Source organism: Gymnogyps californianus, chromosome 11 (assembly GCF_018139145.2).
Source record: "Gymnogyps californianus isolate 813 chromosome 11, ASM1813914v2, whole genome shotgun sequence".
NCBI classification, from domain to species: Eukaryota; Metazoa; Chordata; class Aves; order Accipitriformes; family Cathartidae; genus Gymnogyps; species Gymnogyps californianus.
The window spans coordinates 2,217,331-2,241,469 of NC_059481.1; the positions used below are offsets into that span (position 1 = coordinate 2,217,331).

Here is a 24,139-nt window from a genome sequence, read left to right on the forward strand (position 1 = left end):
GTTTATTTTTAAGCAGGATATTTGACATGGCAAGACTCGAGGTGCTTCAGTTCATCCCACGGGACTACCCCCTTCATGGCACTATCTGTCCTACAGCAGAAGGGACCTTTCTGCAAAACATTCCTGGTCTGGAAGGTAGATAGCTTAAAAGAAAAGCAGTGAAAATTTCCAAACCTGATTGAAACCTCCAGGTCGCTGCAGCCAGGGTGTCATTTCAGGGATTTATTTTCTAGTTCCGAAAGGAAGGAGCCTCCCCTGTTATCCCTGAGCTGCCTGCCTTGCGATTAAACACAACCAGAACCTGGTTCGTGGAGCTCTGCAGCCACAGGGAGGTATATCTGCCCAGCCCAAGGACTTCCCAGCCTTATTTATTGCCTTTTCCCCCAAGCCAAGAGCCCTCTTGCCTTAACTACTGCATGTGTATCACTGCAGACCCAGTCATTTAAATAGGAGGCTGCAGGCACCCATGCCCCGTGGTGCAAAGGGTTCCTTTCCACCCTCGTTTTACCCCTGTGAATAAGCTCCCTGACGTCCCAAGGATCCTGTTTCTGCCCCGAATGTCTTCTGGATCTCACCCTGCTTTTTTTGGCTGGGCTTTGACTGCAGCTCAGGGGATTTAGCCATGCTCTCCTACTGCAGAGGTGTCCCTGCATCAGCAGCTCCTGGAGTCCTGTGAACGCATGGGAAGCTCATTAAAAATAAATAAATATTCCCTGTACTAAAAAAAAAAAAGCAAAAAAAAAAATACCCTCTTTAAAAGTTATGTTCTATTTTTTCTTTTTAAAGCTAAGAGGTTTGGGAAGAGGGGACCTGCGAGAGGGGCTTTTCCATTGCTCGTGAGCTGGCTCGTGCACCAGCCCAGACGTGATGGGCTTAGATATGAAGGGTCTAGGGATTTATTTCCTGAGTCATGTCAGGCTGAGGACATGACATGAGTTGTGTCCTTTCTCAGCCCTCTGCATCCAGACATTAAAGAGGCCATTAAACTTTGCTGCCCAAATTTATGCGTTAAGCATGTACAAACTGGCAGCTGAGAATCAGGGCTAATTTCCCGATGAGGTACATTATTAATGCCCTGCCTGTACATGTTCAAGGAAATTGCTACACATTTTTAATTCCTTTTTCCCTTTCCGTGATGATCAGCAAAGCTGAACGTTATTCTAAGCCTTGGGATGCTGCTGGTGGAGCTTTTACAGGCACTGACCTTTGCAACAGTGTTTCCTGAGCACTTAAGTTGTTTATTGTAAATAATATCCACTTTCCCCGTGCAGACCTGGAGAAGAAGCCAAAAAGGAAAATTTCTGGTATCTCTTATGGGTATTTATTCCCATCAGAGACAAAAGCATTTCCCCAAGGAACTGGAGTTAATTCACTTCTCGTGTTTTTGCTGCCAGAAAAAACATGCCACGGTATAAATGGAGACAAAGGAGAAAAAGCCATTCGAAAACACTGCCGGTAAATTAAAGTTTTGCTGTATTTGCTGAGATAATTTAGCGTAATTCCCTGCTAATGAATTAATGCACCACTTCTTGTTCATTATAGCTTTCCTAATTTGATTGGAGCTCTAAGTGCTAGCTAGCTTCATTACTGGCAAATATTCAGGTAAGAAAGTGGATTTTGGTGGAGTCCTTTGTTCCCAGAGAGCTTTGTACCCAGGTGATGTGCTGGGGGAGGGCTGGGGGGAGGAGGAGGAGGAAGGTCAGGGATGCTGCCCACCAGTGAGGCTTTACGGGTCCCCATCAGCTTTGGGGTGAGCAGCATCATCTCTCGGTGGCCACATCCAAGGGCCATGGGGTTGCCCAGTCCTTGGCAGAAAACACCCCGTTTCCCTGCAGCATCGCAGCCTTACAGGGAGGAAAACTGGAAGCTAAAAATATGGTCGTTGCATTAAATCTGTCATTAACTGTTGGCTCGTTGGCAGGGTGAGGGGAGCAGCTCCATCCCACCACAGCCCTGGCTTTGCTTTTTAATAAATATAGCTTGCTCTTTAATTAAATACATTGTAGGAAAGGTAAAGAAGAAGAAAGTGTAGTGCAGGTGACATTTGTTTCTGAAGACTGGTACCCAAGTGGCTTCGATGGCCACACAGGGGAAAACATCACTCTGCAGCCCCTCATACTTCTTTTTTCATCTTCTTCCCCCCCATAAACTCACACCAGAGGCTTTGGCCAAGGCTGATGCCGGAATGGGGGGATGTGCAATCCCAAGGAGCCTTCCCACCATCCTGCCTGCGTGGCCGGGAGCCGGGAGGGACAGGACCGGCTCTGCCTCACTCGTGTTCTTTGATGCAAATGGCTCCATGCATAATTTAAGCTCCATGTCGCTTACACTGAATAATCATCTCTGCTCCGGCTAAGAGGGGATGGGGAGGGAGAGCTTTCTTTTTTCAAGTCTTTTTTTGTTGTTGTTGTTGTTGTTGTTTTCTCCCAAAAGTGTTTCCTAAGTGCTGGGTGAACAGATTTTCCTGTGCTGCATCAGGCAGCTGCCGAGATCTGGGCATCGTCCAGCATCCCAAAGGTGACTGTGGATGATGTCCCAGGGCACTGCATGAGCCAACCAGTGGGGAAATAATTTTTTTTAATCCATCGTTTGAGTCCATAGGTGCTAGTTGTGAAAAGACACATTTTAACGTAAAGCTGAGATGGAGATGTAATATCACGACTCTGGGTATGAGGTTACGAGGTCCCAAACCTCATCCTGATGCCTCTTGGGACTTTGGGCACAGATTTTGATGAACTTGTTGGGTCCTACCTGGCTCAGGTGGCCTTGGGGACACAGCTCTACTCTCCCCCGAGACCAGGGCATCATTGGACCCAGCGACAGTGCTCCTTACTATGGGCTGGCGCCGATGCCTTTGATTTTTCCTGGTTTTTTTTTTTCCCTTCTAAGAGGCCCAACGTTTTAATTATTTATTTGGAGCGTGATTAATGGTTTGTCTGACGTTGTTCCGCCAGGGGAGCCCCGGTACATTTTGGTTTAGCGAGATCTAATTAAGAAGTCCCATCAAGCATGTCATCCCTTGTCTTACAAGTACCTCCAGGGCTCCCCCGGCGCTGCTGCGTTTCGGCAGGCTCAGCTGGACCCGATGGCTCTGGGGGGCCTGGGGCTCTTCTGGGGGGGTGCTGCCCTACAAATGGGGGGTGCTCCAGCCAAGCACCTCTTGTCCCAGGGTCAAGGCAAGACCCAGATTGCTGCTGCCTCCAGAGTATGGAGGTAAGAAGCACTTTTGGTCTCAAATTTGCCCTTTCTGGCTGAATTTTGGGGGGGGGATGCTCTCCTCCTGAGAGCAGGAGGCGGCCAGACTGAAGCTGCCAAGTGCCCATGTCCCCACCGGGGACGAAGCATGGGGTGATGACAACATTCACCCACGGAGGTGACGTGACACGGGGCCACCACGGCATCGGCGCCCGGCACAGGTCTCCAAAAGGGCGGCGAGGATGGAGGCAGCCTCTGCGTGGGGCACACGTGGACGTGTGTGTGCCCACTGCCACCCAGTGGTGGGAGAGCACCCAGCCATCGCGCAGCAAAATGCATTTTATTAGGTAAGATAATGTAATAAATAAATATACGTTTCCTATTGGCGTAGCACGGGCCGTATCCAGGTACCAGAGGGTCGAGCTCCAGGAGCGGTGGCCACTGGAGAAGGGGGTTTTGCTGGGCTGGAGGTGATGGTGGAGCTGCTGGCTCAGCTCAGCATGTCAGGCAGAGGCCCTCGCCTCAAGCCTGGCCTCCCACTGCCCTGGGGGCATTAAATGGCCTGGGCAGCCTCACCTGGGACCCCCACCAGCACCCTGCCCGTCGCCCCAGGACCCCATTTAAGCTCAGCCTGGGGTTATCAGTCCCTGCTTGAGCTGTGCTGCGGGGATGCTGCTCTCCAGCCGTGCCCATTGACCACAAACTTATTCCCACCTTGCCTCGGACTTGCCTCATCCTCACTACCTTGCCTGATGCTCTGAGCTCCCTGTTGACACCAGCGGCCCCCTCATCCCCCCCTTGCTCCCTTGCTGGGGTGGGATGACAGCTCCTGCCCCACCGCCAGGTATCCATCCCAGCTCCCCGTCCCTCTCTTTCCCTCTCCTGGCAGAGCAGGAGGTTTTCTTCAGGTGTCTAGCCGACACCGCTCCATCCTTGGGTTATCAGCTCTGGAGAAGCTTGGAGCCCACCGCTCCATCTGTGAGCACAGGGAAGCTGCCCCGGCCACGGAGCGACTGGCAGCCGTCCCGTGGTGTGGAGGCCTCCAGCAAGCTGTGAAATTACAGGCTGGCAAGTGCCAGGCACAAATGAGGATTAATTAGCATGCCATGGCCATGAGCACCCATTTCAGGCCCATGTCTGGCTGAGCTTGGCTTATACATCTCCATCCCATGGCAGCCGGGAGGGCTCGGCTGGCAGAGCCCGGAGAGGAGCGTGAGCAGGGGAGCTGCTCTGGTTGGGGTTTTAGTGCCAAATTGCATCGGGGTGAATTTGTAACCCAGCGTTGAGTCACTGAGTGCCCCGATTCATGGCTTGGGGGTGCCCCTGAACCTGTCTTTCTCCTCTGACGGGGCTGCCCTGGGCTGGAGGTGAGAAGGCGAAGGGATGCAGGGTGCTGCAGGATGCTGCGATAACGCCCCGGGGAGAGAGGGCTGGGTTTGTGCTCGGAATGGGCCCAGTTTTGAGATGCTGTGAGCAGCGTGGGTACGCTCTGCTTGGTGCAGGGCTCCTTGCCTCCTCCCCATGCAGCCTTTTCTTGTGAGAAGATAACCGCCGCCAGCGAGTTATCTGGCACTGAGGCTGGAGATAAGCAGAGGCGGGGAGGATGCGACCCTCGGCTCGCTGCACTGTGGAACAAAATCAAGCCAGGAAGATGCAGCCGAGCTGCACCGGCCCATGGGGACGGTAGCTTTTGGGAGAATGCTCCTTTTCTCCCCGTGGAGCAGAGCACCCTGGCCAGAGGGGTGAAGATGAGGAGGGAAGAGCCTTCACGGTTCCCTCACAGGGCACAAGATGGCTTTAACTCCCGAAACCTGGAAAGCGAGGATGAAGGAGTGCTCCTCTTGCAGCTATAAAGAAGCAGCGTCGTACGAAGCGCTGGTACATCACTTGCAGTAATTCAGCAGTGGAACAGCGAGGAAAAAAATAAGACAAGATGCTGTACGTTAGCAGAGGCAGGAGGCATAGACTCTCCCTTCGAAAACAAAGCATTTGTCTTCCAGCCGCAGTGAGCAACCAGCCCCGAGCGGTGCGGGGGGGGGGGCAGCTAAAACCCAGGGATGCTTTTACCAGCTGATGAGCTACAAGGGGGCTGGTTGTAGCCTGGTGTGAGCCAGGGCTACGCGAAATAAAGCCCACCTCTGCGGGGGAGTGATTGCTGCAGTCCCCTGAGAGCGGATCGTAATAGATTTGAGCAAAAAACCTGCATCTATGTATGGGGACAGCTTGGTTTTTGGCTTCCCAGGGGTGGTTGGAATGAGCACAGGGACACCCATGGGTGCAGTTTGGGCTCCCATACCCTGCAGAACTGGCCTTCCCAAAGCCCGAACCCAAGCCGGAGCTCTTCTTTAGGCTGGAAAATATCCCGTTATCCACTTTGATGGCTGCCTTTCATGTCAGCGAGCTCAGAAGTGAAGTCTCCGGGCAGTTGGGGGCTATTTTCAGCCCTCCCCATAGCAAGATGTCTCCTTCTGGGGGGAAACTTTCCAGCTGGATTTCGCCAGCCAGAGGGATTGGGTGAGCTCAGAGGAGTTTGTTCAAAACACAAACCCCAGCAGAGCCTCGTGTAATTCAGGTCAACTCAAATAGGAGCCATGGGGAGGGTCAGAGCTGGAGGATTTGAACGCGAAGCTGAAATTCTGCTTTAAACCCCATCAAACCCTGGCTCCGGCTGGAGCAGCCGCCAAGCATCCTTCCCGGCCAAAAATCAGCAGGATGCATGGCAGAGGTATCCGCCGTTCTGGGTTGCTGGCCAGTCTGTGTCCTCGTTTTATTTGCTGATGGTTTCTTTATTGCTTCTTGGAGGAAACACTAGCCCTTTGCCCCTTCCTTTGCCGTCTCTGGCAACTCTCTGGTTGCTGTTTCAGATGTTCCCGAACAGGTTTTGGGGGCCAGGGAGGGGTTGGGGATGGAGGACAGGGACATTGCCAGGGTGCTGTGGGGGAAAGGCTCGTTAATTTGTTAATATATGATGTCAAGAGAAAGACAAGGTGTTTTCCCAGTCCAGCTCTGGCTGCGTCCCCCATCGCCCTCCCCATGGCCACGGGCTAACCCCGATGAGCTGGATTTTGTCCCTGCAAGAGCAAAGTCCATTAATTCAACACAGTTAATAACTAGGTTGGTGGTGCAATTAATAACATCATTAATAACTTTGTTACTGGTGTAACAAAGCCATTTTTACTAGTTTGAATGGTTTCTCTATATTTGTCTTAATAATCATCCCCATCCTCTTGAATTTTATCCTAAATAAACCCCAAACCAGCAGGTTTTCCTGCTAAATAATAACAGCAAAACCCCTCTGGGTGTGCAGAGGAGCAGCAAGGACATCGCTCGTGGTTCTCCATATATCAGTGGTGGCTTTTATTACCCCTTACCCCAAGCAAAGGGGAGCGGAGGAATTGCCCCTGTCTCTGTTTACCCCTGTTTTATGGAGGTTTTCCATCCGTGGGCCCGAAAGGTTAATACAGCGCTTACCGCCGCCGTCACTTGGATTTATCGGAGAGCATGAAATAAAGCTTGCACGGCTGTAAATTCATTCTTAATAGAAACGTGGGGGAAGAAGCTATTACCCTTGTCCGTATGGCCCCGGCTGCAGCAATTGGCTTTAAATCCCCGGCCCCAAGGTGAGCGGCTTTGCCCTGAGCTGTGCAGGAGCCAGAGCTTTGCATCCCCACGCCGTGCCTCAGTTTCCCCTCTGGCTGCTTTTGCAGCTCGTTCCGGGGCTGCAGGCGACGTGGGTGCCCGCAAATCCGGATCAGCCGAAAAGCATCTCCTCGTGCAGCTCCGGCTGCTCTGAATTTTTGCCTCGTGCTCTTCCTGGCATCCTTCGGGAGGAGTTATTAAAGAACAAAGCTACATCTATTAATCATGCTTTTACAATGGGGCCAGGCTGTAAAAAGCTCATAAAAATAAATAAGTAACCAGCTGTTGACATGCAGAGTAACGGAGGGAGTGGAGAGGAGCTGTCCCATCCCACATCTCCCCGTGCCGGTGCTGGGTGAGCCTGGCTGTCCCCTCTTTGGGATGTGGGATGGGGACATCCCATCCCTTGTTGGGAAAAACCAGGGGGTGATGCTCCCCTCGGGGTCCCAGCCCTGGGGGTAAGGTGAGATGTGGAGGAAGATGATGCATCATCATCACCAGCATCATCTTCTCCCCATAGTCCCCTCTGCAGGACTCTTCCGACTCCCAGCTTTGTCTTGGGTTGGGATGTCCTGGTGGGGACCTGGACGGATGCTCCCTGGATCGGAGGCACCGAACCCTCCCAGGCTCTGCACATTGTGGGAACGTACGCTGATCCCCCAGGGTGATGCCACGTCCCTTGTGTCCTAAAAACTAAACGAAAAAAGTAATTCAGCCTAATTTGGGTGAAAGGCTTTTGTCCTGCTATGATTTGGGTTGAATTCAGAGTGTTTTGATTATCGCCGCTTCCTCTTTGATGGGCGTTTCGCATGAGCATCCCTCGCCCGTGGTAGCGATGCTGGGTGGCAGCGAGGGTCCTGGCTCTGGGGTGACGCTCGGGGTGGCACTGGGAAAAGGCTTGAAATGGAGCATCTCTGACCTGGATTAAAAATAAGGAGTCAAGGCGGTGTTTTTTTTGCTGCCAGGCTTGGAAAAAACACCGTCATGCCGAGGATGCTCGGGGGCTGGCGGTGCAAATGCATCTCTGCGGGAGGAAGAGCCGATGGGGAGGACGCGGGGTGTTTGTCACCAGGACCAGGTGCTGCACCGACCCCTTTGGATGCTGAAGGCTTCGGCAAAACCTGGAAGCCGAAAAAAATGCCGAGGGTGGATTTGGAGGTGCAGATTCCTTCATTTTTTTAGAGCAAATCCAGCTTTTTTTTGCCCCAAATCAGGGCTTTTGAAATGCAAAAGCAGAAGTGGGTACCCAAAGGAAAGCTGGAGACATTTCCCGCATCATTTTAAGGCAGTTGCGACACTTGGAGGTCACTAATATTTCCCCTGGACCTGGTATAAAGGATGGAAATTGGGGGGGGGGGGGGGGAAGGCGGGCGGTTCCCCACCCCGACTCCTCGGCACTGGTGGGGTTTTGCTCTCTGCAAGCCCCTTGGGCCACGTGCCGGCTGGGGGCGGGGGGGGGTGACGTCCCCGGTGACATCCCCGCTCCGCTCAGCCATCGGATATGACAAAGCAGATCACACCAGCTCTTCTTAAGCCAAACAGGGATAAAATGTCCCAGGGAGGCACATTTGCCCTCCCTGGTCCAGCCACCCCCCACTCCAGCATCCCCACGTCCCCATCCGTCCCCCAGCCACAACCTCAGATGCTCTGGCTCTCCCCTCCATATAGGCTTCCCTCTCTTGGTACATATATACATATAATATATATATGTTATTGTTATTATTTCTCCATGATGGACGGTTTATTGATCTGAAGCTTCTGTCCACAAAAAAAAAAAAAAACAGTTTAAAATTCCCTGAGCCTCGAAAATGACGGGTAGGTAGTTGGGACATTTGTCTTCTTTGCCACCTTTTCATGTTGATTTTATTATTAGTATGGATTTATTTAAATATATATTTATATATATATATATTTTTCTGCCCCTCCCCAGGAATCCCCCCATCCACCCGCCCTCCCCAAATCCGTGCGGCGGAGCCGGTGTCAGTTTTTATTTTTAATTTTCTGCTTGGCCGGGATATAAGGCAGCACCGTCTGGGTGCTTTTATCGGCTACGGTCTGCGTGCTGCTGTTCCTCGTCAGCCGCCGCGCCGGGGGTCCACCACCACCACCACCACCACCGGTGGAGGGATGCTTTGAGGGTGGCCCCACCAGCACCTTACGGCCGGGCTCCTCGGGGCCATCATCCCCTGGGGATGCCGTGCTGTCACCGTCCCGGTCGTCATCGCAGCACAGAGCGTGGTAAAGCACCTTGTCGCTGAATCGGACCCGTTCCCGCGTGCCGGCCGGCCGGTGATGCGAGATCTTCTGGCCGGCTGTCGTGCCGAAGGCTTCCTCGCTGGATGAATCCGGGGTCCCCCCGCCCCGGGGACCGTTGGTGATGGGGATCCCCCCGTTCATCAGCCGGTAATCAGGCTGGTGAGCTGGTGGGGGTTGCGGCTGTGGCCGGGGGGGCTCAGGACCGTCGCCCGGGTCGGAGGGGGTGGAAGCATCCAGGAAGGAGCAGAATTCCCAGCTGTCGGAGAGGATGTCGGAGGCAGCGAAATCGAGGGGTCCCAGCTCAAAGGCGCCTCCCCCCTTCTCGCTGCTGGAGGTGCTGCTGGCCGTCGCTGTCGTCCAGTCATCCGGCTCCAGCTCGAACTCGAAGTCGGACGTCAGTCGGTCGATCTGGCTCACCACCTGCGGACAGACGGACGGACGGACTGGCAGAGAGGAGCCGCTGGACGGGACCCTCCCGTTTTTGCTCCGTAATAACACCACATCCCTAAATCTCTGCCATTTCCCCCGGCACCACCCGTGTGACGAGTTGGGAGGTCTCAGCCCGAGTGGAGCCGCTCTGGGAGCCACTCAGCAGGGACCAAAGCCCACCCAGCGGCACAGCACCCATGGGCCCCAAGCAGGTGGTGAAGCCTTGGGTGCCCCTGGGTGCTCGGTGCGGCAGGGTGGCCCTGGGGTCTGCCTTGTCCCCTGAGACCATGAGTGCCACCCCAAATCCCCACGCGTGTGGCGTTCTTCGGTCCCTCGCACTTGACCATGGGGAGCCACCAGCGAACGCCACCTCCTCCCCCTCTGCAGGTGGGGAAACTGAGGCAGGGGGTGGGAAATGTCCCAAGGTTGTGGGACAAATTACACGGGAAGGTGGGGGGGCTGCGGGGACAGCGCTGTCACCACCCGCCCTGGCTGGGATGCTGACGGGCTCCGTCCCCAGCCCTCCATCTCTTGCAAGGTGTTGAGTATATCAAGACCCGTGGTGGCTTGGGGACGGGGTCATGGCCTGGCCATGCCACAGGGGATGGACCCCACATGGGACATGAATAAAACAAGCCCTTAAAAAATTAAAAATAATAGATGTAATGTCCTAGCTGAGGTTCAAGCCACGGGCAGGGCTGGAAGGGGAAGATCTCCTTCCTCCCATGGCTCCCATGGACCATGGCCTCCATCTAATGACCTTCGGATGCAAGAGGGTCATCACCCACCTTCAAGTCTTTAATCCCATCCAGCTCAAGGGCTGCTCAGCACCGAGCGCAGCACTAATCCTGCCCAGGGCTCCCCAATCCCACCTGAGCACCCGCTGCCGTGACATCCGGATGGAGCCATCGCTGTGTCTCCGGGAGCATCGTGGTGTTTCTTGGCTGGTGTTTCTGCGTGTATGTATGAGTGCGGAGGTGTGTGTGGCTTTATTTTGTGCGGGAGGCAGAGCACGACGCGAAAATTCAACTCAGCAGCAGTTGGAAGTGCGTATTTTTGGCAGGGTTGCTGGCTCGCCTCCCCCCGCCTCTCCCGGGGAGCTGGCAGCGGGCCTGGCGGGTCCCAGCGCTGCCAAGCAGGAGGTGGGCAGCGGCAGACGAGGAGGGGGGCCAGGGGGAACCCCTCGATACCTCTCCTACCTGTTTGTGCTCCCAGTCGATGCATTTTGTGCTCCCCCCCTCCCCAGCACGGGCATCCGCGGGCATCGGTGCCCCCCGGCACACCGGGGCTGTGTCCCTCCCGCTGCTCCCCGGCCCCCCCATCCCACACACGGAGCATTTGGGAGCAAAAACCCCCCTTTGCTTGGCTTGTTCCAGGGGGTTTCTCCATGCATAAATGTTTTTTTTTCTGGTTATTTTTCATTATCGCCTTTCTTTCCCCATCTTTTTCCTTCCGCTGCCCTTCCGCATGTCCTTTCCTGGTGGAAATCAGCCACAGATTTCCCAAAACATGGGAGGGAAGACAAATCAATGGGCAATATCTTGCCAGACACGTTTCCTTTCCTTCTCCTCGTGCCACCGAAAAGCCCTGCCATATCTCTACTGGTCCCATGCTTCATCAATGGGTGTCGGACCTCCTCATCCACCAAGAATAATTAATCATGGCACATCTCTCTGTTATTTTTATGCTGCTATTATCCCATAACTCCATTTTTTCAAGCACTTTTGCTGGGGGAAACTGAGTCCTTGGGCTCAGACGCCCCATCCTGTCCTCATGTTGGGTGGCCAAGGGTGGGCACCCCAAAGCTGCTGTCACGGTGCCAGGTTGCCCTTGGTCTCTGCATCCCTTTGCTAGATGCTGGCGTGCCGAAGTTTGGGTCAACACCATAAATCGCTAGAAATGCACCATAAACCACGGCTCAGCAGGGCAGGCTTCTTGCAGAGCCCTCGTGGTGGATGAGGACGCGTGGGCAGAGTTAAGGGTAATTTAATATGTCTGGGCATCTGAAACCAGGAGCCCGGGGGGACGATTACGCTGCCAGCAGCCGCAGTGGCTCCGTTACATTCTGCTGACCTAATTTTAATAAAATTCCCATATTCGAGCTCCAAATTTCGCTTGTTCGACAACCCTGCCCGTGTAGCTCTCCTGCTCTGCAAAGCTCCCGAGGAGATGGCACCAAGGATGGGGGACCCCAACCCCTCAGTTCCTTGTTGGGGGGATCCAGCCGTGGGCATGCAGCACCCCTTCTTTTAAATCAGCTGCAGGTCCCTGCGGGACATCTCCAGGCTCTGGCTGCAGCTAAGACCTTTTCTTGGGCCACCAAACGCTGTGTGACAACCTGGGGACAACCTGGATGAGCATCTCTGGAGGACGAAATAGTGTCACCTCCATGGGGGCACAACCCCAAGGGGCACAGGGGTCTGATACAGTTTGGGTGAGGGTGATGGTGCTGGATGTGTGCGTTTATTGCCTGCTGCAAACATGGAGCAGAGCAAGCGAGGAGACCTGGGAACGGGGAGACTCTTTCTGAGATGGGACCGGCTGGTGTCACCAGGAAAATGCAGGTTGAAGGGCTGGGAGTTGCTGCCCGGGAGCGTGTTGGACACGTTGGTAATAGAAGATGCCAAAAAACATCTTTCCGGGGAAAAAGGGTGGGTTGGAAGCAAGAAGAGTGCTCCCACCATCAGACCTGAGCACACGGGGATGGGCACTAACACACCTTGGCGGCCCCAATCAGCCCCACTTGGGACCCCCACCCCACCCTGCCCGTGGCCCAGGAGCCCATATAAGCTCAGCCCTGGGCTGAAAGTCTTCTCCTGAGCCGTGCTGCATGAGGACCAGTCCCCAACCCCCATGTGCTGGCCCCATGGCTGGTTTCTCTCCTGGATGGACCTCCTGAAAGCCCATCCCTGGTCCTGCTTGCAGGATGGACCTTGGACCTACGTCATGTCCGTGTCTCCTGGAGGGACTTTGGGTCCCCAAAGCACGGTAGTGCTGGGGATATAGTGAGCTGAGTGCTTCTCATCCCGGGCAGCAGAAGGCAATGGGCTTTACTTAAGCTCCTCACTCATGATGTCCGACTTATTTTTCCTGCCTCCTTGCCCACGCAAGGCCTCCAGGGAGGATGGGCAGGGACCCATCTGTCCTTCAAGCTTTGGCTTTGAAGGGTGCTGAGGGCAAGCTGGGAGCATCCGCACCAGCATCCACAAGAAAGTCTTGAAATTAGAAAAGGCGATTGCTTCTGTTCCACTAGATTTCTTCCCCCCCCCCCGCCCCTTTTTCTCTTTTCTTTGTGGGACAAAGGGTGAAACTTGAGGAAAAGAGGATAAAAAAAAAGATGATGTGACCTCTTCTTTCTCGGTGACAAGAAAGAATTAGGAAAAAGGGCAGGAAAAGAGCTGTCTTTGGGAAACACCCGCCTATTATTATTTTTTAATAAGGCAGCAAATGATTCTGCTGAAACCCTCAGCTAAAACGAGATCATCTCTGTTTTCACAAAAGCTCGGTGATTACAACACTGGGTTCAGGGCGAGCATCTCCCTGGGCTTTGAGTTGGGTCCCTGTCACCCAGGGTCCCTGCTCCTCCTCCTCCTCATTAAAGGGACCCGCTGCGATTCGGGCTCGATCAGTGCCAGGAGGAGGCACATCCCCATCCTGGTTCTCATCCCCATCCCGGTCCTCGTCACGGCACATGGGGATTAGTGTCACATCAGCAGTGGCTCACTTGGGGCTATTTTTAGGAACGCTTTCTATTTTAAACGGGTGGTGGTGGCGCGGGCGGGGGGGGGAGATGTTAAATACCTCTGTGACACTTGGTACCCACTGAGGATTTAAATGTAAAGTAGGATTTGGGGTTTTCTCCCCCCTTTTCTCCTTCCTGAGGCAGGTTGTCAAAGCTTTTTTAGCTGAGGCCACTGCTGCTGGCAGAGGGAGCCGGGGTGAGACCGATGGGGAGGGAAGGAGGGATGGACCAGATCCCAGCCACTGGGATCGGGTGGTTCGGGATGAGACCCCGGTAATACTATCATCCCCTGGGAATGGGGGTGGATCTGTCTCCCTACAAGCAGGCGATGAGGGTTGGGGTGTCCCCAGCATGTGCTGGAGGTGCCATGGGGGTGACCGAGAGAGGACGTGTCCCCATCCTCCCTCACCTTTAGGTTTCACCTTGTTGCAAAGAGGCACCTTTTTGGTGACAGCAGAGCATCCCTGGTCAAACCAGGGGTACCTGGCAGCAGGAAAATAGGGAGCAAAAATAATTTGCCTTGACCTTGTGCGTGGTGTCACCAAGGGGCCTCATCCTGCTGCGTCTGAATGTCCTGAAAGCAGGCGCTGGGTGGCCAAGGGTGCTCAGCTCTCACCCAAAGGGACGAGCTTTGAGCAGCCGGAGGATGAACTGGAGCGAGGCAGAGGGATGAGCCCACGTCCCCGTGGTACCCCATAGAGATGGGCACCGAGCAAGGATGCGCTAAACCGTGGTGCCAACCAGTTCATCCCCACCCCAAAAACCAGCTCCCACCATTCACCCCAACTGGGAGTGCTGGGTGCTCCCCTCGCCCCACGGATGGTCCCTGCACCCATGGACATTGCTGGCAGCCAGAAGCTTTTCAGATAAAAGCCTGGGTGCCCCAAATTGGGTGTTTACCTCCTCAGCTAAGGCAGGTGTTGAACATCTGGAGCATCATTGTTTTTTAATGGGATTTTTGGTTATTGGCTGCAAATCCAGCACGGAAGTCCCTGGCTGCGAGTTGGACTTGGTGGCTCCGGCTTCTACATTTTGGCCATGCTGTTTCCTATCGAGGAGCTAAAACTCCTGGAAGCTCGAGAAGATGCTGGAGAGGCGAGGGACGAGGCGGGAGGATGAGAGGGGACTTCAAAGGTTTCATGGCTGGTAATTGGTAATGCGTATTCCCGAGGCTGGGGAAGGAGCTGGAAGATGCTGGGATCAAAGTGGTGGGATCTAATGGCCCCTTCAACCCGGCGCAGCCTTTGAAGTGGATGGGCGAAGCGGATCGGCGCTCGGGGCGGGTACGGTCAGGGGAAGGGGGGGTCCGGGGTGGGGAGATCAAAGCGGGGGGACGGGGCACTGCGCTGCTTGGGGTGTCTTTGCTTCAATGACGGGGGGGACCCATGTGTGTGTCCCCTCGGCTGCCCTCCTGCGAGGTGCAACTGTTTTCCCAACCCAGAGCCAAACATCTCATCCCCAGCCGGGCTGGGAGAGGAGCAGGGATTTTTGTGCATCCCCCCCCCCAGACCCCATGCTCCCTAGGCTGCTGGCTCGGTCTCCATCCCCAACACCCCGCTGCTCATCTGCAGCAGCGCATTTTGGGGTGCAAAGCATTTTCCCGTGCTACGCAGCCGCTTTCCCAGGCTGGATCTGACCCGCCTGGCCCTGCACTGTGCTGTGCTGCCAGCTGATGCACGGAGGGGATGTGCAACGGGACCGCGTGGCCCACGCAAAAAATCCCCAACCCTATTCCCAAAGCATCAAATCATCCCGGAGGCATCTGACACCATTGCCTTCGACATCAATTCCTCCCTCCACGGGGGAAAAGAACCACCCCAAAGCCCCATGACCCCACAGCCAAACACTCCCAGAGCAGGGACCTTCCCGCATCTCCCAAACCACTTCCCGGCGTAGGCAAGGTGAGTAAATATTTAATAAGGAATAAATGATTAATTGGAGCTCACAAACTGAAGCTGGGTTACAGGGGCCTCTGTTCCCCGAGCTGAGGCTTATAAATGAGTGTGCCACGGATCTCGGGATCATTTGCTAGATCATCAGCTCCTAAATAGTTCAAAATCATCACGCAGATCTCTAAAACATCTTATTATTAGAATAATAAGCCGCCTTCTCGCTGTGAACTTTCCCAAGCGTTCCCAGCTAATCACCTATTGATTACAACATTATTAAGGTATTTATTATTATAAGGGGTTGCAGGGAGGATTTTCCTCCTGCCAAAGGCTTGGAGGGCACCCCTCGGTGCCGCTTCCCTTAGTGGTGGGACCCCACTGCTCCCATGTGAGGGGGTGCAGGGGTGATAGAACCCTTCCCATGGGATTTTGGGGGGTTTGCACGTCAGGAGACTTGCACAGATATTTGTTTTTATTTCCCACCTCTGAATACACCCCATGGATGGTTTCCGACCCCCAGCACTAATCCCCCAAGGTTGGGAAGGAGCTCAGCCTCGCGGTGGAGATGGCTGGGACCTCCTGGGGTATCTTCTTCCCCGTGGCGTCACCCTTATCCCTGCGGGAAAAGGCCGGGGCTGGCAGGAGGCGCGTGGGAGGGCAGGCAGCGTGGCAAGCGCTCGGCGGAAGCGCCTTCCCTGCCTGCCTCCTGCCTGATTTCTACTTCCAGTGTGCGATTTCAATCAAAGATTTTAATAATCATTTTCCCCGCACATAATACAGCCCTGTCTTGGAGTGCTGGGGAATAATTATATACACAAAAGGGAAAGAGGGAGGGAGGGAGAGTGGGAGTGGAGAAACTGGTAAAACGGCATCCTGAATCAAACGGACATCTGGAATGACAGCCTTCAGGTGGGAACTGCTCCCGGGAGCCGAGGATGGAGCCTGAACCAGAGTCTGGTCTCACATCACATCCCCAAGGATGGGCCAGCGGAGCGGGGCTGCCCTGGGGTCCCCCACCGAAGCCTCCCCCCGGGAGCATCTCGCAATCCTGGCTGAGTCCAGGACTCAAAATCTCTGCTGAAGCAGGGACAAACTGGGAGAAAAGCCTTATGTGAGCCAGAGCCGGCTGCGCCTGGAGCTGGCGAGTGGTTTCGGAGCAGGAATCATCCCCGGGTGAAAGCCCTCTTGTCCACACAGGGGTTTTGACGGCTTCGGGCGTTGTTTTTGTCAAGGTGATTATGACCTGTCTGCTTCTTCCAGACCTGCAAAGTCCTGGTACTCAGCTCCTCTTGCAAGGAGAACCTGGAAGGAGCAGGTCCAGCATCACCCAGTGCCCTCCGGCATCACCCAGGGAAGGTTTTCTGGCTCCGCAGGTGCCTCTGGTGCGGCAGGATCGGGTCCACCACTGCCCTCACTGAGCACATCCAGCCCCGCGCCCCAATCCACTGGCCAAGCTCTGAGCAGAGGAGATGGTGGCAGGGACGGACATTTCCAAAGCCCCCGTGGTGGCTCTGTTGGAGAATACACCAGTATCACAAGCGCCAGGGCCCTGCGGGCAGCAAAGGGCTTTGGTGGCCCTGAGCAGCCCCTCCTGTGACCCCCACCCATGAGCCCATTTAGGCTCGGGGCCGTCAGTCCCTGCCCGGGGCTGCAGGGCTGCCTGTCCCCAGCCTTGTCCCCATGTCCTGGCCCTCACCTCCAGCCGAGGAAGAGCATCACTACATATAAGGTAGACAACCACAGGGGCTTATTATTTTTTTCCATCTTCTCTTTTCACCAACATCCCAGAGCTTACGATTTGCCAGCCTGGTGTCTACCACATACTTTTTTGGGTGGGCTTGAAAGAGATTTCCACGTAACGTGCTCCCATCGCGCTTGCTCTGAGCGATCCAGAAGACAAGGGGTTGAATTTCCGAAGCCTCTAATGCCCAACATCTGCTTGGTTTGGGGAAAACCAGACCTCTCTTTCTTTGGAGCTGCTGGAGCCCAGTTTAGCCTGGTTGGGCCGGTGTGTTTTAGCTCCAGAGCCTGCACTTGTACTGAGTTTTATGCTCTTTTGTACAAATCCAACGAATTGCTGCAAAGTTATATGGTATGTTATAGGAGTTGTTGAGAAGGGTTGACATTTAGGACCCACCTCGTGGTGGGGACCTCGTGGCTGGCTCTACGCTGACCTGGCCACGTTGTCCCACGATGTGAGGGGGTCTTCCAGGGCAGCTATGGGACGCAGCCTGGGAGGTCACCGGTGCCTAGGGATGTGCCAGCTCCATGGAAAAATCATCTCCAGGCCTCAGTGCTTCCCAGCACCCTCTGGAGAAGCCATCTCACAGGGCATGGACCCCCTCCCTGGCACAAGAGCAGGGTCTCCCTGGGGTGAGGGGCAGAGGATGGATGTCCTCTGGCCACCCTCTGCTCCTCAAAGGAGAGGGACCTGCTGCACCCAGTTCAGCTCTTCCACCCCCCAACGTTATTCCTCCTCCTTTGAGCCTGCTTCCCAAAACGTGTCCCCAGGGAATGCCGAGAGCCCTTTACCCCTCCCCTGTGTCCACAGGCCACCTTCTCCTCTTCTCTGCTCTGACATACGCTGGTACAACCTGACTTGGGCAGCCTACCAAGGGTGCTGCAGGGATGCTCAAGGTCCTTCTGGCCCCAAGAGCTGGACGGGGACCTCGTGGAGCCACCCGAAGCTTGGTGGGAAGCACAACCCAGCCTCAGCTGTGAAACGGTCAAAGATTTGTCCCATCCCGGTCCTCCTTATCCCTCCGCATCCTCGGCAGGAGGGATGCTTGTATGATCGTGGTGGTCCCACCTGGCCTTAAATCCATGGGCTCAATAGAAGGGGCCAATTGCCACCATCCTCACTTTAAAGGCCTCTTGAAGCTCCTGGAGGAGCATGAAGTGAGCTCGGGCTAAATGGAAAATAGCTTTGCCTCCCGATTATTACTATTATGATGATTTTTAATCCATCAGAGATTTGTCGAAGGGGTTTTGGGCTCCCCCATTGGCGTTGCGGAAATCAGGGGGGCTTTTTGCTTTGGGTGGCCGGGTTTGCTTTCTGATGCAGGAAGGACCGGCAAAGCCATGGGAGAAAGGAAAATCTCCAGGGATGCCACGGCCAGGTCGAGCCCTCGTGGGGACCCGGTGGGGCAGCGTGGCATGATGTGGCATCCCCCCAGCACTGGCTTTCCCAGTGGGACAGCCTCCCTAAAATCTCCCAGATGGAGCAGAGCCATCCCAAAGGAGGATACTGCATCCCAGGGGATGCTTCAGGCTGGAAGATGTCACCTCCCTGACCACAGCCGCATCTGCACGGAGGATGACCTTGGTCCACCTGCATCAGCGCTCTCTCGGTGGCACCCGAACGTCACCGACCCACGCGGGGCTGCTCCATGGTGGCCCCACGGCAAAACCTCCACCAATTTCTGCTCTTCCTGGGGGGAGACGAGGTTTCGCACGGCTCTGGATATAACCCCGTGCTCGTCTCAGGCCACGGAGAGGATGCAAACGCCCGCCTGCCCTATTGCAAAAGCAAGCTGCCACGCCGTGCTCAAGGCTACCGCACGCTTTCCATCCACCACTTCCCCCATCACCTGCAGAGATGTCCTGTATTACCAGCCTCATCCAGGTCCCCTTCCCCTCCACCTTGGAGATGTGTGGCCCAAACACTTGAGCCACAGAAATATTAAATTCCCCACCGAACCGACTCTGCCGTGCCTCCGCACTGGGAGGAAACTCCAGGCACACTTTATATGTGTATATATATATATTTTGGGTTTTGCAGGAGCAATGGACCCTGACAGCCCGGCTACGGGACAGCCAGTCGCTTTGGCCCCCTGCCTGCCCCGTGGACCCCCTCCTCATCGCACCCAGGGCTGATGCCACGTTTTCGGTGCTCTCTGCAATGCCAGAAGGACCCACCATCCCCTCTCCATCCACCTCCCTGGTTTGAAAGGGGCCTGGAAAACACCCCCCAAACCCCCCCTCCAAGGCAGAGCAGAGCTGACTGTGGCACGGTGCCGATGGTACCGGCTCCCCCAGCCCCGGTGTGCGACCCCACGGTGCTTCTCCTACCACCAGCACCCGCAGGGCCGGTGTCTCGGCCGGGGCCCCTGACCCCGAGCAAACCTCGGTGTCAAGGTCAAGAGCAATTTTGCAAACCGTGTCTATTTTTTTCTCCCCCTTCTTTTTGAAAATCCTATTGCACTTCAGCCGTGCCGTGCCACCCCAGGACCCTCCTGGGGCTGACGGGTTGTGGGTGCTGAGCTGGCTCTGCTCCCCCCAGCCCGGCCCCGGAGGCAGGGGACAGGCAGGGGGACGGGGACAGGGCCCCCCCATTTGGGGCCAGCAGCTACCGTGACCCGCGCAGGGATGCGATGGCACCCCGGGGCTTTCCTACCTCCCGGAGCTCCTTGGCCACCTCCTTGAGCTCCTGTAAGATGCCTTCCAGTTGCCCGATCACCATTTTCATCCGACTCCGGATCCTTTCCCTTTCACAATTACTCTTGCTGCTGCTACAATTGCTGCTGCTGCTGCTGGGCTGGTCACTGGGCTGCCTGTCCTGGCAGGTCCGGGAGTCCATCCTTCCCTACCGGCCTCGGTTCCCGGCCCCAACGGCTCTGTCCATCCTGCTCCCCTCTAGCCGGGTGGCCTGGCGTCCACGCAGCCCCTCTCGGCCGGGGAGCTTTCAACATCTTAACGTTCCCCTGCCTCCAGGAAAGTCCCAGCCGCACGCTCGCCTCCCTGCGAGGTCGGGGGGCTCCGGTTCGGAGCGGGGAGCAGGGTCGGGATGCACCATGCGGAGTCAGGAATGCTGCAGAGGGGGCTCAGCCGGTGGCCGTGGGGAGATGTGGGGTGGCCATGGGGCGAGCAGAGAAGGCGAGCGCTGCCTGGTTGGGCAGGGTTTCACCTGCCTGCTGCGGCGGAGCTGGAGGAGGAGGAGGAGGAAGAGGAAGAGTCCCTCGGATGTCCCAGGAAGCTAAAATCCAGCGGCTCACGCCTTGCCTGCTCCCCGATGCCAGGGAGGGGGCGCGGGGCCGGGTGTCCCCGGGGAGCGATGCTGCTCCCCGCGTCGGGCCCTCGCTCCGGGGTCGCCAGCTCCAACGCTGGGTGGTGGCGGTGGGGTCTCCCAGCTGGGCGCAGGCGTCCTGGGGAGCCCAGGGTCCCCTCCTGCAAGGACAGACAGACAGACAACATGAGGGAGCCATCCCTTCTGGAGCCAGAAAGCTGGGGGGGAGGCTCTGCCCACTCCCACCTTGCCTTGATTTCAGCCCTGGCATGAGGACAAGCCCCCGGGTACCCCCACAGCGGCTCCCCTTCATTGAGGGGGGGCGCAGGATGGAGCCCGGCACTGTCCCTGGCACTCTCCCTTTTGCCCCCCTCCCTCCCCCCAGTTTGAGACCTGGAGACTGGGCACAGTGGGGTCTCGCTGAGCCAGATGGATGGATAGACGGACAGCCAGACAGCCAGACAGCCGTGCAGCTCAGGAACTTACCGTCACGATCCAGAGCCCCCTTGGCTCCAGTCCAAGCTCTTCCTTGTCCTTTTTTTTTTCCTTCTCCTTTTCTTACTTCCTCCCCCTCCTCCTCCTCCTCTTCCTTCTCCCTCAGGGCTTTTGCGTGGCACAAGAGGAGTCCGGGGGCCACTTTCCTTCGGTCGCTGTTGGAAGGGGTGAGACGTTACCAGAGGTGACAGCCCGCCGGGGGCGGGGGGGGGGGGACAGGTCCCGGGGGACCCCTCTGCTTTAAGGGGGGGGGGTCAGGTAGCCTCCTACCCCCGCGGGGGCCATCCCACCGCCGCCCTCCTCCCGGGTTCAAGCCCCAACCCCACCTCGGCCGAGAAGGGGGGAGAACCCACGTTGCCCCCAAATGCCCCCCCCCCTTCCCGCAGGGGGGCGGGGGGGAAAGCAGCACGGGCGGAGGCGGAGGGGGGTAGGGGGGCGCATCCCCCCAGCTCGGGGGTGCGCACTACGGAGGGGGGGGGGGTGTCCCGGCATGCTCGCGTCTCCATCCCCGCTACCCGCATCCTCCATCCCCGCTGCTCGCATCCTTCATCCCTGGTACCCGCATCCTCCATCCCTGGTACCCGCATCCTCCGGGGCACCGGGGATGGAGGATGTCGGTACTCGCATCTTCCATCCCCGGTACCCGCATCCTCCATCCCCGCTGCCTGCATCCTCCATCCCCTCTGCCCGCATCTCCCCCCCCTCCCTCCGTCCCTCCCTCCCTCCCCGGTGCCCCCGCTGCCCGCACCCCCGCACCCTCCCCCGGTGCCCCCGGGACCGACCGGCGGCAGCGATCCCGGCTCAGGGCCGGCCGCCCCCTGGGCGCCGGGCGGGCGGAGCGGGGCGGGCGGCGCCCGGCGCCCCGGGCAGAGCCATGGGGCGGGCGGGCGGAGCGGCGGTGGGGCGCCCGGCCCCCGGCCCCCGGCCGCAGCCTCCCCGCTCCCCGCGGCTCCCGGTTCGGCTCGCCCCGGCGGCTGCTGTGTCAGAGAAAGGGGCCGAGCCTCCGCCGGGCGGGGGGGGCTTAAAGGGGCCGGGAGCCCCTTTGCACGGTGCGGAGAGGGGAGGGGGGGCGGGCAGCGGCCAGGGAAACTGAGGCAGCGCTGAGGGGGGTCTCTTGCTTGGGGGGGGGGGGCTGTGCCTCAATTTCCCCACTCTTTCCCCCCCCACTCTAAATAACAGGCTTATTAAGGCTGGTCCCTTCCGAGTGCAAAATGTCCCTGTCCCCCCCCCCCCCGCCCCATCGTGGGTCATATTTGGGGTCATTTTCTGCAGGATCTGTAAAAAAACACCAGCGCGCCTGGGATGCAGGAGCATCATCCTAGCAAAGGTCCCTGCCGCAGGACTTGCCTGGGCAGGAGGAAAATAACAACCACGGGTCTGTATGTGCGTGGGGGGGCTGGTCTGGGGGGGGACCCCAACGAGGGGAGGGAATCGGCCCAAAGCAGGGATCCAGCCTGGGAAAATCCATCCAGTTTAGCAGCAATGGGAGCAAGGAGAGATTCTTGTCCTAGAGTTGAACCGCGACGATAGGTGGCAATCCCAGGTCTGCAAGAGGCGAGGTGGCGTGTGCGCATACGTGTTATTTATTGCCTCCTACCGGGTATGTTCAAAAGTGCTGAACACGCTTTTTGGCGTGGACCCGAACTGACTCATCCTTTAGCGAGCAGCTCGTCGCGAGATGAGGCTTTGGGGGCTCTTCTGATTCCCGCAGAACATTCAGGTCGGGGTCCAGCGGCGGCAGGAGTGCTGGGGTGCGTGGCAGATGTCGGCGAGCAATCCCTCGGTCCACAGCCTTACTGGAATGATATTTTCCAGGGTAATCACATGGCCGGGAGGAAGTTTTCAGCAGGAACCTCCTCCGTGCAATAATTTGCACCTGAAGCTCAGCCGGGGACAACGCGGCCGTCCGGGTCCCCAACGACCACGACACTCTCTCCTCTGCTCCCGGGCTCTGATTTCCTCTGATAGCAAGTTAATGCCAGCTCATCCTCTGCCTCTGCCGTTAACCAAGCAGAGCCGAAAAGCAGCGGGGATATTAGGACAGTAATTTGGGGAAAGAGCGGAGGTGGTAAAACTGAGATGGAGGTGCTGCTCCTGGGAAACCCACCTTGGACCGGCGATGCGGGACCGGGTGAGGCCTCACCTCCGAACACGCACAGTGGATCCGGTGAAGGTGATGAAAGATATCAAATGATTTTGGCCAGAGGGGGACCTGAATAAGCTACAGTGGGGCATAAAACGAGCGGCTGAGACATGGGCTGGGGAGGAAAGACCTCTCCATCCATGACTTGCTCTTCCCCTCTCCCGTAGGCATCTGCTCGTCGCCTCTGTCATGGGTATCAGCAGCCCAGGGAGTTTCGCTCCGAGCCAGGTTGATAATAGATGCTTGAAAATAGCCAGTGCTAGAGAGCGGGACCCATAGTGTCAGCACTGCCCAAACCCCACCTTGGAAAGTCTTGGAAAACGTAAGGCAGCAGAAATGTCCCTGCAGGGATGTCCAAAGCCTCCAGCATGAGGTCGGAGGCCAGAGCTGTGTTTCCCACCACCTTCTGAAACTCTCTGGATGGTGTCTTGAGGATGGGAAATGAGGGGGAGCCAGGGAGCTCTACCCCTGGAAAAGGGACAGAAAGTCTCAGCCTTTAAGAGACAGCCGAGAAGCCAAACCCGCAGCACGCCCCACCTTTCGCTCCTGCTTTCCTTTGCTCCAAAGCCCAGGATGGACACCCTCAGCTGCTCCCATGCTGAGGGGCACCCCGGCCTCGAGCACCCCCAGCTCTGGGGGCAAAGTGGCGGCTGCGGGGAGGGATGTCCGTCCCTCCTGCCTCGCTCCTGCTGTGAAAGCCGCCGTGTTTCCAGCTGCTGGTGGATTCGTCATTTGTGGAGGAAGAATAGAGAGTGTTTTGGGTTTTTTTCAAAATTTATTTTCTGCTTTTATTTGCTGCTTTGCAAAGCCCGAATTCCTCCCTGCAAAGAACTCGGCTTTCAGCAGCAGCTTCCCCGAGGATGCTGCTTCCCACCTGTGCATCACAGCCCAGATTCAGAGGGTCATGGACGACCCCGCTCTCAGCATCTCATGTCCCTTGTGACTGATCCATGTCCCCCATCTCCCTGCCAGATCCTCTCCTATCCCATCCCACCTTCCTCGGGGTCTCCCAGAGGAGTTGGGGGGAACCCCCAGATGCTGCCCAGCTTTGGTACCCCACTGATGGAGGGTCGGGGTTTCCCCACGGGAGGGACATGGCTGGAGCGCGATGGAGAGAGAGGAGCGGTTTTATTCCCACCTCCCTAATCTCTCTCCCTCCCTCATTCTGCAATCTTTATTTATGCTTTTCGTTAGATCTGATTTACTGGGGATTTTCCCATTGCAGCAGGAAAACTGCTGGGAGGGGATTTCTCTGCAAAGCTTTCGGGCTCGCAGGCATTTTCTTTTCCAGGGTCGTGCCAGCCTGGTTCCTCCGGGGTGGCTCTTGGCTCGGCAAGGCTTAGCAG

At 56.7% G+C, this 24,139-nt stretch overlaps 1 protein-coding gene across 1 annotated transcript; it reads right to left on the reverse strand.

Annotated features, from left to right (window-relative positions):
• Nucleotides 1-8,814: 8,814 nt before the first annotated feature.
• INSYN1 (inhibitory synaptic factor 1) lies at nucleotides 8,815-19,729 on the reverse strand. The gene is made up of 2 exons (XM_050903671.1): nucleotides 19,547-19,729; nucleotides 8,815-9,510 (listed from the first exon to the last, which is right to left on the reverse strand). The coding sequence occupies exons 1-2, from the start codon at nucleotides 19,727-19,729 to the stop codon at nucleotides 8,815-8,817; spliced, it is 879 nt and encodes a 292-aa protein (XP_050759628.1).
• Nucleotides 19,730-24,139: the final 4,410 nt, after the last annotated feature.